At 40.3% G+C, this 16,014-nt stretch overlaps 1 protein-coding gene across 1 annotated transcript in view; it reads right to left on the reverse strand.

Moving 5' to 3' along the window:
• Positions 1 to 16,014, reverse strand: part of KIF6 (kinesin family member 6) — a 286,955-nt gene that overhangs the window by 232,163 nt on the left and 38,778 nt on the right. Inside the window, exon 5 of the mRNA XM_073338562.1 lies at positions 10,795 to 10,904. Within this exon, the coding sequence (XP_073194663.1) occupies positions 10,795 to 10,904 (110 nt within the window). The remainder of the gene's footprint in view (positions 1 to 10,794; positions 10,905 to 16,014) is intronic.

The raw sequence follows: 16,014 nt of genomic DNA on the forward strand, positions 1-16,014 counted from the left end.
CACAAATCTCACACTGGCCAAGTCGTGCCACAATAACATTAACTGTCTGCAACACCTATGTGATATGTGCTGATTACATGGATAAACCCTATTTCTCTTTCTTTTAAAAATGTTCTTATTAATATGTCAAGCGCTATCACTCTATTGCAAATCTTCTCACAGGAAAGGAATATATAAAAGTTGTAACGATCATGGAAGATTCTGTTTGTTTTTTGTGAGAGTGGGACAAGAGGATTGTCAGAAAAACCTGGAGGTGTTTGTCAGATGAATTTTCATGAGTAATTACTTTGGATCTTTTCACCACCATCATCATCATTTAAGCACAAACAATGTGCCGTATAATCATACTGAGTAAAAGCAGGTAGGGGATATTTCAGAACCAACATGTCCTTGTTAATTCAGCATTCGCCAAGATTATTCCTCTTTTCTATCCCCTTTGAACAGTACCAGCAATGAAGGAAAATGATGTCTTCCTTTGATGAAAAACAAACAATCAGGATGTATTTATTTATTTATTTTCATCAAGAATGTGTAATGTAATGCTGTTAACTGCTCTTCTTAAAGCCTTGAAAGTTCAGAAAAAAGTGAGTGAGGTATGAGGAATGAAGATAGGCAAAACTTCTGAGGCAAAACAGTAACTTACCATCAGTGAAATCTTTCACTTCTTCAAATGCTCCTTCAACCTAGATAGGTCCTTTTTTCTTCTGAAGTAATCAAGATTAAAATTTGGCTGGAATTAGTGGTTTCTAGGGCCTCTGTGAGCTAAGACACTATATAATACTGAAAATGGAGTCCTTCCACCAACTTCAATGGGTTTTGGATCAGGTCTATGTTGAGCACTTTCTTGTTTTAAAGCAATATAATTCAATTAGTTCTAGAGGGATATAAGAGCAAGAAATATGTCCTGAGACAGTTATTGCAAAAAGAAAAGAGGTTCCTGTAACAAATGCTATTTCCCCTCCTCTCAGGCTTTCTCTATACAGATAATATGGTTAAGGCAAATTAATCGTAGCATTGAGCAGAGTAAGTGGGGCGGGAGGAGGCTAGGCAGAAGCATACAGAGCCTCTTCTTTCCCCTCTGCATACCCAGATAGCAAGTAGGCAGAATTCCAGCCTAGCAGTCCCTTGAGAACTAGACTAGGAAAACAGCTTACCTTCTGATGCTCAATATTTCGGTTGGAAGATATAATGAGACCCATGCCCTAGCATAAAGTGCAGTCACAAGAACATGTAAAAGGAGACACAAGATGCTTATTGTTGGAGCAGTAATAGCTGTACTTCAGAGTACACAGAGCAATCCTCTCCCACCCCTAGCTCTCCTGCCTTACCCCACTAAGATGTCTAGGAGCCTGAATTGGGCCAGCACCTGGTGATGGCTATATCAACCCCAAATTGGCGAAGCCAGGGTTAAAGAGCAATTTTTAGCCCAAGAGGCCACGCCACCTCATCCCTGCTGGGCATGCTCCCAGTGGCGGGAGCACTCAAAAGGGAGCAGCTCAGCTCAGTCTGGGCTGACTGAGGAGGAGAGCAGTTGTGTGCAGCAGTCTCCTGCTGGGGGATGCCTGGACTCCAAGCCTCCGGGGTCGAGCCTCCAAGCTGCACTGCAGGAAGGCAACCGACTGCAGGAACTGAAAGGGATGACTTGCTGTTGCCAGCAGAGGAGCTGCCAGAGACGAAGCAGAAGAGACACGAGAGGGACCTCATGTCCAACCCTGCAGATGCCACCGGAGAGACTGAAACAAGGGTAGATGATGCAGGGAACACACTTGGGGGTACTGGGACCTGAACCCTGTGTCAGGGTATCTTGTTTTGAGGGTCCCTGTGAGTAGGACTGGCCCAGTTCCCCTATCCTCCCCACTCTTGCTGCTAGGTGAAGCAGCTTCTTGGACTCTCGCCGCTAGGCAATGCTTCCCCTGATATGGTCTCTAGGAGAAGTGGCCCCTTTTAACTCTTGCCAGTAGCATCACACCCCAGAGTATTGCCAGCCGACCCCTGACACATCTCTCATCACTCATACACAGAGCTCAGACTCATAGGCATAACTTTGTCCTTAGAAAGCAATGTTTTACTGATAAAATCAGATTACATTCTGCCTTCAGATACTTCCGTCAAATTCCCTGTATTGTACCCTGTCTGAATCTAGAAAATGACAGACTGATCTGCAATGTGTGACGTTATCTGATTAAACTATGATCATGGAGATCATTGCTGCTACTGCTGTTAAATAATTGCAACAAATCTTGTACAAAACGTGTCAAGCAAGGTGTCTTTAAAAAAAGGGTATCATTTGCTGGTTATGATTATGCTATTTGTATGCATGTATCATTTTTGTATTTGAAGCTATGAGTATTGGCTCTATACCTGGATTTCAAATGTTTGTTCCTGGGGCAACGCCCACAAGGTATTTAGCCTGCACATCTTGAAGGGACGATTCAAATTAGTGGCTCATCAAGGAACATTTAACTCACAATGGAAGTTGCCCACATACCCTGAATGGACTTTCCTGTGAACGTGCTGTTTGAGGTACAGGTAATGACTTCTACTGTGACTAAGCGGAATCATGCGTGAACATGTGACTTGCCCATGTGACTCCAAACACTATCTTGTAACCTGTAATTTTCCACTAGCTGTGCCCACAGCTTTGTTTGAAAGAGTGGGTTTCCCTCCACATGGCAGAAGCGATAGAAGGCACTGGAAACATCTCCATTTTGTCTCTTTCCTGCTCCAGCCTCTGGACTATGAACTTATACTAATGGGGGCATTCTAACCAAGGAACTGAAGAGCTTCCAATGATTTGGAAGCAACCAGAGACTTGACTTAAGCCAGCAGTTTATTCCATCACTGCTACAAGTCTGATCCAAGAACTTTGCAAATATTGTATGTACTTAATTCCTTTAACCAATTTTAACTCTCACCTTTCTTTCTTTTTATAAATAAACCTTTAGATTTTAGATACTAAAGGATTGGCAACAGCACGATTATTGGTAAGATCTCAGTTGTACATTGACCTGCGTGTGTGTCTGCTCCTTTGGGATCAGAGGAACCTTTTATTTGATTAAATTCCACTCATCTCTAAGTCTAGTGTTTTTGATGGGGATACAAGGACTGGAATGCCTAAGGAAACTGCTGTTCTGACTTCTTGTTAGCCGGTGTGATGAAATAGAAGTTTACTTTTGTTGCTGGTTTGGTATAACTCATGGGAGAATAACCTCCAGTTTTGGGGTGTATCTGCCCTATATCTCAGCAGTTTGTTCTGAATTTGGTATTCTCAGTTGTGACCCACGAAGGCACGGTTACACAGTCCATAGAGGTGTCTGATTGATTTTGATATTTTGAAACTGTTTGATAAATGTCATGCATTGCTCTTTGTTGAAACAATGTGATTTGCTTGAATCATGTAGCACACTTGAGATATTATTTCAGTGTTTGCCTTTTGTTGATCCTTGTCAGACTTTTTTTTAACCTGTAACCATTTTAACCTGTACTGATCCAGCTGCGCCACTGTAAGTTCTCCCATGTAGCTGCTTTATGCCAATGGGAGAGAGCTCTCCTATCCACATAATTAAATCACCCCCAATGAGCAGTAGTAGCTATGTTGGCAGGAGAAGCTCTCCCACCAACATAGAACTGTGCACAATACCACTTATGCCAGCAAAACTTATGTCACTCAGGTGCATTTTTTCATACCCCTGAGCGACATAAGTTTTGCCAACATACGTGGTAGTATAGACATGGCCAAAAGGATTTCCAGAGAGATGCCTACATCTACTGGGGCTTCTGTTAGATCTGTCAGAACAACAGTCACACTTCAAGATGGTGACAGAATATTTTTTTAAATATTTTAATAAAATTGTTATGATAGGTTTCTCAAAAATGTCCAGTATTTTAATGAAATGTTTAAATTTCTAAGAAAAACTCCTAACTTTGATCCTGAAGTGGAGAAGTCCTGTAAAGTTATCCATAATGACTGAAGGGAGGCAGAGGCAAGGTTTTTGTTTTCTCTATAACAGCCAATCTTTTCCATTTGGATAAATAGATGGAATTTGTAGACTCCTTTCTAGCTGACTGGAGGACATGTAAAACAGGATCAGCCAAGTTGTACAATAATAACTTAAATCCTTCCTTGCATCATCAGAGCTGTCAGTGAAGGAAGATAACCCCAAACACTGAATGCTTGTATCTCTAAATATTCTTGTTTAGTATTATAAACCTGTGTCTTTTGGGAACATTGGTACTAGCTCAATAAATTGTGTAAAATTCAAAAGGTGATAGGGATTGGGGAAAACACATGAAAATCAACTTGAGGCCACCATTCTTTGAGTATCCATCCTCAATACCCATGAAATTAGAGAAATGGGAATCATAACAAACAAGCAATAGCTTGCACTTACTATATATAGTACACTTCAGCTGAAGATCTCAAAACCTTTACAAACAACTATAAACTCACCATTGTGAGACAGGCAAAGGATGTGGAAGGATATACATACTGCACTGCAGTCAGTTAGTGGCATCCTTAAAGTGTGTCCTAAATGTGTCCATTGTTGTCTTTAAGGACATTTCATGTTTTAGACTGGTTTGTTCTACTTTGAATTTCTGATATTGCAAGAAATTCTTTCCAATGGACATGAAGACCTTCTGCAGGCATTTAACTTTGGAATAAGTTCATCTTCTTATCAATGTCTGTTGTAGGTTTCCATGTCTCTAATCCATAAAAGAGGAAAGACATGATACCGTTGTTAAACATTTGTATTTTTGCATCAGTGCCAATCATGCTACTTTTGCCAAATATTTACATGTTTATGAAAGTTGTTTGCTGCTTTCAATATTCATTGCTTGACATCTAGCATGGTGTTACCATCACTGCAGAGCCCACTCCCTAGATAGGTAAAATGGTTTACCTTTTCTAGAGTTTCTTTGTCCTCTTTAATGGGTACTTTGGGGACATTGATAACCATATATTACATCTTCCCCTTGTTGATGAACAACTAATTTATTTTGCTGTATGAACCCAAATCTGGGCTTTTTTTTCCATTAAACAATTAATTGAACTAAGCAGGACATTATCATCAACAAAACAATGTCACCCTATTGTGCTTTATCATACATCCACAAAATTCCTCATTTTCCTTCTGCGGTCACTTTTCTTATGACATAGTCAATAACCAGTGCAAACAATAGCGGGGACTTAATACACCTTTGCTTCTCATACTTCACTCATATGTCCTTGTTTATTTAGTACACTACTCCGATACTGTAAAGTAAAGCTTTCCTAAAAAGAACACAGGAATAAGATGAGTTGAGTGATTTCAGTGGTCACATATGGAGTCTCGCTTGATGATGCCGATGAGTTAATACTGTGATTTGAAGTAGTGGCTTCAGAAAAGGTGTCACTGACTGATCCTTCCTTATTTTGGTGAGATGGGTTAATAGATACAATGAAGATATCCTTTCTGAATGGTAAGGAATATTTCATACCCTATGCTCAAATTAGCTCTTTCACATTCCAAGGTCTGGGTTAGTTCCAGTTGTAATATTTTTATGAATTATATCAAATCCAATCTTTGAAAGAATGAATCAGAACCATTTATCCCCAATATCATTTCCTGTCTGGCTCTTTCTATTAGGATCCAGAAAAACATTGATTGTCAAACCTAGATATCCTTTTAACCTTTCGTGTGCAGTAGTAACAGACATTCATGGTGTAAATTAAAATATAAATTGAGCACTCTTCATTCCAAACAGATGAACTTTCTAGTGAAAGGTCTGACCTAATATTGTGAACCTCAGGAATTTTCAGTGTACTAAGAATTACTGGTATGTAAAAGTATGGGTCTTGTATATCTATGGATAGTAGCCAGTCTCCAGATTATATAGCTTGTATAACCACTGAAAGAGGGAATGGCTGACACACACATTGTTTAGCCTAGAATCAGGAGATAGCCTGTTGGTTTCTTTGCATTATAAATGAGATGGAAGAAAAAATGTCATTTATCCTGTGTGTAGCTTTTTTTCCTGTGGCTTCTTTGTAAAGTGATCTATGAGTTCTTGTTATAATATTTGGTTTAGTCTTGTGTGTCAGCAGTCTGGTGAACCCTTAAACCCTTGGAGGGCAGTAGAGAAATAAACAGGATTGGGAACTCTTTTGAAGTAATTTCCAGAACTCAGTGATTATGAACAATATTTTTCAAGACAAAAAATACTCTAGATTCCCCAATGGAGCCTAGAGCCTAAATTCTGTACATTGGTTGTGTGATGAGACAAGTTGTCATTACAGAGGTTTTGGGCAGATACATATTTTGTTCTTAGTCTTTAGCCTTTCCCTTGTTATGGAATTAGGGATTAAAAGAGTAGTTTATTCTGATCTATGGTTTAAGCAACCATGGCCTTCCTTGGAGGATTATGGGTTGCTGGAGGGAGGATCTGTTCCCCTACTGGAGAATGTAATTCTTTTTTTAAGTGCACCATTATCATAGTAGATCTTATATACAGTCTTGCCATCTACCAGGGGGAATCTAAGACCTTTTCTAAGTCACTGATTTAAATGTCAGCCAATAAATTCTTTGGATGGTGGCGGTTTGCAATTATTATTTTAGTTGTATAACAATATTAAGTGTCAAGTTTAAATGTAGACAAAAGAGGAAATGGTAAATCAAGACAGGTGTAACGTACATGTTAGCATATCAAGCAAAGTCAATTTTGTACCTACCATCTCCTTTTATCACTTTCTATCAGGTCTTCTTTTAATATATTTTGGTCAAAACCTGAATTATTTTCTTCACATTCATTAGATGCTGCCCTCACATTTAGCTTTTCAAGTACTATCAGTGAAACAATTGTGCACTTTCCATGGTTTGTGTTTATTATGTTAAACTGAATGATCTTGCATGTCATCATTCTGTGGTTATTCCTTGTGTTGAACTGGAAAGTGGCGTAAAATGTCATGAATAATACATGACTTGTTAGAATAAAGTCAGACTCTTTCTTTGTTTCACAATGGTTCACTTTCTTCTTTAAGAATCTTTTTGTTGATACTACTTTAAAAACAAATGGCATATTTACCAGCTTATTTGATCCTTTGCTTCCTGTTCCAAAGTGACATTTTTCTTCACCTCATTTATTCTTGCTCACATGGGTGAATTTCATCCGAGAGCAGAGAGCCTGCACAAGGCTCTATATGACACCTCAACTCCACATCAAAGGCTTACATAGGGTTTAACTGATGTGTTAGGCTCTGTGTGATCCTTCTGAAATGGGATGAACATCACCTTTCAGTTCTGAAGTACCTCATTGGATACATTTTTTCTATCACACTTGAATAGGTTTGTCTAGGATTTTTCCCTTCCCTAAATATTTGCTTATTATTGATTGGCTCCAAAAATGTGTGGAGCAACTATAATTCCAAGAAAGTGAGAGAAGTCACAAATGCTGAACACATCACAGGTTTTACAAAAATTGCATCTAAGTTGTACACATATAAGGGGTAATTACTTGTGCAATGGCAAACTATATAGAATAGTCATTTCCATGTGCAATAAATCATTTATGCACAATTTATACTCCTTTTTAGCCCTTAAAATGTAAGTATTGTGACAGGGTCGGACCGGATGGCTACAGGAGAGTAATAGAAGACAGATCTATTAGCCCCAGGTTAAGTAGGTCCCTTTTCCCTGGGTAAGGTAACAGGGAAGGTTCCAGAACAATCAGGAACCTTTTGGAGACAATTAAGACAGACAGGCTGATTAGAACACCTGCAGCCAATCAAGAAGCTGCTAGAATCAATTAAGGCAGGATAATCAGGGCACCTGGGTTTAAAAAGCAGCTCACTTCACTTTGTGGTGCACGTGTAAGGAGCTGAGAGCAAGAGGCACTCGGAGCTGAGAGTGAGATTGCATACTGTTGGAGGACTGAGGAGTACAAGCATTATCAGACACCAGAAGGAAGGTCCTATGGTGAGGATAAAGAAGGTGTTGGGAGGAGGCCATGGGGAAGTAGCCCAGGGAATTGTAGCTGTTGCACGGCTGTTCCAGGAGGCACTCTAGGAGGCTTTCCACAGGGCCCTGGGCTGGAACCCAGAGTAGAGGGCGAGCCCAGGTTCCCCGAAACCTCCCAACTCCTGGTCAGACACAGGAGGAGTTGACCTGGACTGTGGGTTCACGAAAACGGCCAAACTGAGGGCTGCCGTGAAGCTCCAAGGTGAGCAAATCTGCCAATAAGCACAAGACCCACCAAGGTAGAGGAGGAACTTTGTCACAGTTTTTATATATTTAAAAATTATGAAAGCCTGAATAACTTTCTTGATAAGTTTGAAATAGCTCCTTCCATGTTGATGTGATCATTAGGTGAGTCTACAGTTAGGATTTTTTTTTAATAAAAGATTCTTGATACAAAATAACCAATGAAGGGCTTTAAAAGTGTTGTCAAGTCTATTGCATAAATACTACTTTTTGGCCAATGTAACACACAAAACATGTTTAATAAATATATATATAGTAAAATAGTTACTAATCTATCTTTGAAAACTAGTTATTGTACAGCAAATAATTTGATTCTCTCTATATTACTCATACTGACACAAACTACTGTATATGGCTTACTAGGCAACTCCATTATCAATCCCAGTGCATTTCAGCCTTAATTCCACAATCAAATCTCCTTGTAATTTTTTCTTACAATACCCTAATACCAACCACAAGAGATTTTCTACTCTATCTTAATCTAGATGCAAAATAGAAACCAGTTTTGATATTGTACAATTCATTATATTAATAAACACTGAGAACTCAATTTTTAATAGTGACCTCTCTTTTTCCAGGCACACCCTAGGCTACAAATAACTGTGTCCACAATTCAAGGAATTGGATAGCTATGTGATAGCATTTGCACCCCCCAACCAATTGCAGGCACAGATATTTACACCTGCAAGAATGGACATCAGAATGAGGTTCTTTTCAAAATTAGACTCTGATTTTTCTGCAGAGTTTAAGAAACTGATGTCTAAATAAATAAATAATATGCAGTAGTACTTTTGGCCATAGAACTCAAAGAACTGTACAATGAGAGGTTTCAGAGTGGTAGCCGTGTTAGTTTGTATCAGCAAAAAGAACGAGGAATACTAGTGGCACCTTAGAGACTAAATTTGTTAGTCTCTAAGGTGCCACTAGTACTCCTCGTTCTTTTTGTACAATGAGAGGTAAGTATAATTATCCCCATTTTCCAAAGGAGGAAAGTGAGGCACAGAGAGGTTAAGAGACTTGACTACCAACACATCTAATCAGTCACCTGACTCCATTATCTTCTGGACTACGCTACCTCATAATGGAGGCAATGCAGTCATAGCAATGGATTTTTAAAAGGTCCATATTTTATATGACTGATGAGGAACAACTCTAGTCTTTGCAGGGTGCACTTTGTCCAAAGACCTATGCAGGGTGTGACAAGCTGAATCTAAATTCTGCAGCAAAATCTCTAGACTCTGTGGTACACTATTGGAAATTTTATAGCAGTTTTGCATACATTTAAAAATGATTTATTTGTGTGTTAATATGAAAACAAGTAATTTATTTTTATATTGAATTTATGATGTTGCCACATCTTCACGTTTCAATATGCCACACATTTTTACTGACAGCACCTAAGTTGTCCTATATCAGAGCTAACATTTCACTGAGATGTATGGAGCAGTTCACACTTCTCAGAGCTATTATTTCAGGCTAGCAGGAACAAATTCAGGAACTCAACAGTGCATTAGTTTACACTTGACTCCCATATTCAAGGTTACCTTCACAACCACTATACATTCCACAACCACATAACTGAAGAATATATGAGAGCTGTGACAATGTTACACACACACACACAAATCAGTGTTTCATATAGCCTCCATATGCTCTTCAATACTGGGATAAACCGATTATCAAAATTGCTTACTCTTCAAATGTTTCAGAATGGGGTCTGAATGGGTTTTGCTAGACTGAGTTTAGGGTCTGTACATACCATGATTTACTCAGCTCAGGCAAATTTTAATAGTGCACTAAATATTTCATCAGCAGAAACTGTACTTTGATGATCATCTGTTCTGAAAAACTGTACTGCGTTTTGGAATCCCTCTTGGCCTTTATCTCCTTTACTATCACATTACATTCCACAAGGTCCTGCATTTAAAAAATAATTACTCCTGAAGGAAAAGGCGCATAACTGAAATAGGTTTCTGTGTACTAGTTTCAAGGCAATGCTGCCCTATTCTATCTGCCTTGTCACTCCTACAGCATAGGGTGAAGTGGATGAATTGTCAAGAGGAAGAACAATTACTCCTTCTCTTTTCTTGTACTATGACAGGTTTCAGAGTAACAGCCGTGTTAGTCTGTATTCACAAAAAGAAAAGGAGTACTTGTGGCATCTTAGAGACGAACCAATTTATTTGAGCATAAGCTTTCGTGAGCTACAGCTCACTTCATCGAGCTCACGAAAGCTTATGCTCAAATAAATTGGTTAGTCTCTAAAATGCCACAAGTACTCCTTTTCTTTTTTCTTGTACTGGCTCCTGTGAACCTTTCCCCCCAATAATATCAGTCTTGTACACCTTCACCTTCAATTATTCTTATCCATTTTTCACAATGTCTACACATACAAAATATAATAATGGAAGCTTTTGAAAATGTTGATAAAAATGAACTATTTTGAGTTAATTAAGTCTGAGGTCAGTATCATACAGTTTCAAATGAAAACAAGGAAACAGGGCATCTGAAAGTGATTTTTTTATCCCTGCTGATTCTTTGTAGTTTTGTTACTCACGGCAAATCTTCCAATCTGGAGGCTTCATGTCTTGGGTTCAAAAGATCATAACCACATTCATTGTAGATTTCCAAGTAGGAAACATGGGTCGTGTACACTTTGCTGCTGTCCTGAATAGGAAAGAAAATTAAAAGGGCTATAAATAGCAGCCAGAGCCCTAGGGAAAATGGACAAATTTATCACTATAGCTTCCACGCTGCCTCCTCACCCTCTCTCTCATTCTTTTGCTGGATATGTTTTACATTTTCAATTCGTGACACTTTCAAGTCTGTCCATTGCCATATGCATGAAGACCAAAAAAAAAAAAAAAAAAAAAGACCTATGCCCATGATTAGAAGCAAGTTCAGTCTGTTTTTTTTTTATTGGTTCCATATATCTAAAAAAGTCTGCATACACTTAGAATGTGGCAACTTGGTTACAGAACTGTATAACATACCATTTTTCACTTCTCTGACAAAAAAACATGTTACTATAAAGAGGTATACCCTCATGTTTTGGATAAAGAGATGATCCCTAAAAAAAACAACCAAAAACCGAAGATTTACTTCATTTTAGAAACTCCAGTGGCACATTGCTTTCCATGTTCTTTACCAAAATACCTAAACACTGCGTATGCTGTCAGCTATCCTTTGTAGCCCTACTTTCTTTCTGTATTCTGTATTGCCAGAATGTAAAATAATCCAACTGGTCTCTGCAGACAGAATTCTCTCCTCCCACAAAGCCAAAGCCAAACAATGTAAACCTCAAAATAATGAACTGCGATTTCCAAAGTAAAAGTGAATTAATTTATTTAATTGGATGAAATCACTGGGAAAGCACTCATTATCACACTAACAGAGGCAGTTTTCTAATCCAATTTGCTAATTTTATTTAAAAAGCTATCTTGAGACATGAACCTTTCATTGTCACGGCATAAAATATTTCTAGGATGAGATTTTTATTGATTGTGGCAGAAGAGTGTTTCAGGGAAAACTGTTTTAAAAGGCACATTATGGGTAGATGAAAAAAATAAAAAATGAGACAGAGTTTATTGGGATTGCAATTTACACAGGTAATAAATCTCCCCCAACAGAGGTAATTTACACCATGGAAAGAAGGGACAGTAAAGCAGATGTCACTTTCTATGGGTGTAATTCATCTTCACCCAGGGGCATGTGAAAAAACCCTTTATGTCAGTTGAGCTCCCACCATTGGAGCTTAGGTGTGGGTGGGTGGAACACCTGCCATCATGAAAGGGGCACCTGTGCCTCTGGTGCACCATAGATGGTTTTGGGGGGCATGCTGGGAAGAGACCATTAGACTGGCACTTATGTGAATTTAATGGAAGAACCAACACATAGCTACAGGCACAGCGGCAACTCTTTCAACCCACGGAGCTGCAGGCCTTCGCTGCATAGTACTGTAGCCACATGCCTTATCACTTGGTTCGGTGGATTAACATTATCCTCCCTATTCCTCCTGAACCACTACCTAGATCCACACAAGCCCATTTACTCAAGCTTTGAATGGGGAGAAGTGAATTTCACCCTGTATTAGTGAGATCCTTCACTAAAGAGTCTACTGTATCCCTATTTGAAAAGCTAATTGCTCTTGCAGATGTCTGCATACCAATACCTGTTTTACAATGAAACCACCTTAACAGAAACATGCCATGTACTGCTAAACACTTATAATGCCTCTGGGCCTCGACAGGAACCCTGGAGGTTTTAAAGAACAGGTTGGACAAACACCTGTCAGGGATGGTCCAGGTTTACATGGTCCTGCCTCAGCGCAGGGGCTGAACTTGATGGTTTCTCAACGTCACTTCCAGCCCTACACTTCTATGATTCTGTCTCCACCATCTCCAATCCTGCTAAACTACATTTCCTCTAATGATACTTCACCCCACTTCTGAGTCTACTTCATGAACCAAGAGGGAAGTTGACATTTCACCACAAACATAGTAAAGAAACAATAACAAAGATATTTGTATAACATATTTTAAATATATTTAAATGTAATTTTGACTAGTGCACGAATATATGGAAATTTTCCCCTGTCAGCTTTTTAAAAAGGGCCCACTATAAAAGACAAGAGGAAATGAGAGAAGAGGAAGGTATGGAAAGAGACAAAGATGAAAGGAGGAAGAAACAAGAAGAGATAAGGGAGGAAAATAAAAGTGGCCAATCTGAGAGCAGAGAGGAAGCAGTGTCCGTAAATGTGTGGCTAGCTAATACTACAAAGCTCCAGTTACTTTAAGTGCCAGAAACAAGTCTGAAAAATCAAATGTTCCTGCATGCACTCTTGATAGAAATAAATATGCAAATACAACAAATCAGATGGTTATTTCTTCATCCTACATTATTATTTAATCAGCACAGTACCAGACAGAGGAAGACAAAGTCCTAGTCTCCAGGAGTTATTCTAGGGGCTCCATCTTATACACTCTTACTCATGTAGGTGTTCATGTGACTAAAATCTAGTCTTATGAATAAGGATTGGTAGGATACAGCTCTAAATACAGTACAAACATAACATGGAATGGCTGACCAGACGATAACCAGGACATAACAGTAAGCTATTTGATCAACTTACCTATTTTCACATATATTTCATTTTCACATTTGCATAAAGTTGCTAAATTAAAGAAATAAAGTTTAATTCACTCATGGATCTTATGGAGTAAAGAGGGACAAAGAACACATGAAGTCAGACAGACAATATTCAACTTTTACTTTTATTTTCTTGGCTTTGCTTCACATGGTTGATGGAATGGTAGAATGAATGACTTATATTGGTTCAGAATTATTACAGTATGTAAACAAAATTTCATTTCTATTTTGGGGAACACTGATATAAAATTGCCAAGAATATTTAATTTATTTTTCTCTTTTTCAGATGTAATGAATGACTATCAACGTCACTCTCTCTCACAACGTCTTAGAAACCTGACAATAATATTTATCTCCTGACTGTTTTTGTTTCTGCCCAATGGGAAAGTAGATCATTTTGCTGTGTTTTGGTTGAAGTGAAAACTAACTTTTAGCGGAAGTTTTTACACTTTTGATGTCAAGGACCACTTCATAAGATCCTTCGATGGCCTCCCCGCAATCCCATACCTTATCCATGGCAACAGTGCTTGGTTCTCAAACTTTTTTCCCTTCTGTGGGTCACCAAAAACAATTCCTATTTAAGAGTCACTGATTTAAAAATAACTTTAGTACAGAATGAAAAGAAACCTGTTGCTTGCTGGTTGAACACAATTTTAATTTCTTATCTAAACCATATAATAACTTTTCCAGCTAAGAAAAGGAGTACTTGTGGCACCTTAGAGACTAACCAATTTATTTGAGCATGAGCTTTCGTGAGCTACAGCATAATTTTAATTAAGATGGGAGAATGAAAAAGCAAGTTTTAAGCCACTCAAGATTTTTCTAGACTGTTTTCGCATCTCTAATGAAGCGCACAGGTGTTGGGATGCTAATCTCCTTTTTTAAGGAGAAAAAATTCACCAGATGAATAGGGTCCATACAATGCTCACTGCAACACTCAAATCCCACAATGGCCCTCCTCTGTGAGAGGGGGAGGAACAGGCTGAGCAGCCATGCAGGCTTGGAGGGGTACTGTACTCTTTGCTTGTTACAGAGTAGGACTTTATGCCAGGCCCAAGTGCGCTAGCACAGCTGGGGGAGGAGCTACTGATTCAACATCTATGGGGTTACATGGGTCCTATGACAGGGTGCTGACCAGGAACTGCTGAGCAAGCCCTCTGTCACTCCAGCTCCAAGTAAGGGAGGTGAATTGGACTGACTAGAGGAACCTGAGTCTGATTGGCAGAGCCGCAACAGCTGCCAGCCTGATTAGCCTGAGGTTATACACAGGCATAGAGGAAGGAAGGAAGCAAGGGTGGTGGGGAGAAGCCAAGAGAGTGGAAAGAGAGGGGTAGCTCTCCCCTCCTGGCTGCAGAAAGAGAAGCCCCTAAGGCTGGGACCCCCAGCAATATGTGATGAGAGTTGGTGGGTTTGCACTGTGTAAATAAACTGCACCGGTGACTGCTGAGCCAAAAGGTCTCTGAGTGATTTTTGGAACAGAGCAGAGACAGGACCAAGAGAGGCCCTGCTACGCCCTGTTACATGTGGGGGCTTGTCCAGGACCTGAGCCAGTGCAAGAGTTTGGTGGCCCAGAGATAGAGGAGACCCAGCAGTGGCTGGTAAAGCAGCAGGAAGAAATGCAGAAGGCTATGCAAGATTTTTAGCATGCCCACCATGTAGAGAGGCAGGTCTTGCTTACTTGGCAGGCTGAGCAGCAAAGGAACCTGCAGGACTTTATACAGGAGCAGACCAGCATCCAACAGCAGCTCCTGCAGAGGATGGTGAGTCCTACGGGAGGGATGGCTCGTGGGCACCCGGCCTAGGACTATGTAAAATGGGCCCTGTGGATGACCCACACGTGTTCCTCTGCATGTTTGAGTAGATAGGGCAACCTGGGCCCTGAGGCTGGCTCCCTACCACACCAAAGAAGCTCAAGCAGCCTACATGGCCCTGAGCGAAGAACAGGCCAGTAACTACAATGCAGTTCAGGAGGCCATCCTAGATTGGGTGGGGCTGTCTTCAGAGAAATACCAGCAGAAGGTCCGTTTGGCAAGGTGGACATGGGATTTGCGGCTCCAGGAGTTTGCCCAGAGGTTGATGGCCTGAGCCACCCGCTGGCTGAGACCCAGCATCCAGACATTGGGGGAGATAATGGACGTGTTGGTCCTAGAAAAGTTTTTACAGAGCATCCCTGAGAACATACAGGTATGGGTTAGGCATCAACCAAGTATGGTAGAGGAGGGCTGTGAAACTGACTGAGGAATACGCAGAGGCCGACTTCCCCAGGAAAGAGGGGTGGCCCTATGAGGACATAGAGTCTGGGAGAAAGGGCCTGGAGCAGAAGAGGCCTGAGCGGCTCCTCCGGGGGCCTGACCGATGACTTGTTGGCAGTGTGGGCAACCAGGACATAACAAGGGGAACTGCCCATACATGGAGTGCGAGTTCTGCAGCTGGACTAATGCTGGAGGGCAGGGGTAGGGGCAGAAACTGTCCACCATACCTGTGATGGTGGGGAGGGAACCCAGGCGGGGGGAATTAGTAGATACGGCCTCAGCCTGCTTGCTTATCCAGCGGTAGCTAGTAAAGCCACGATGGCTGATTCCCGGAGCCAGGATGGACCTTGAGTGTGTCCACGGGGATAAAAGACAGT

The sequence above is a fragment of the Lepidochelys kempii genome, chromosome 3 (genome assembly GCF_965140265.1).
Source record: "Lepidochelys kempii isolate rLepKem1 chromosome 3, rLepKem1.hap2, whole genome shotgun sequence".
Taxonomy (NCBI): domain Eukaryota; kingdom Metazoa; phylum Chordata; order Testudines; family Cheloniidae; genus Lepidochelys; species Lepidochelys kempii.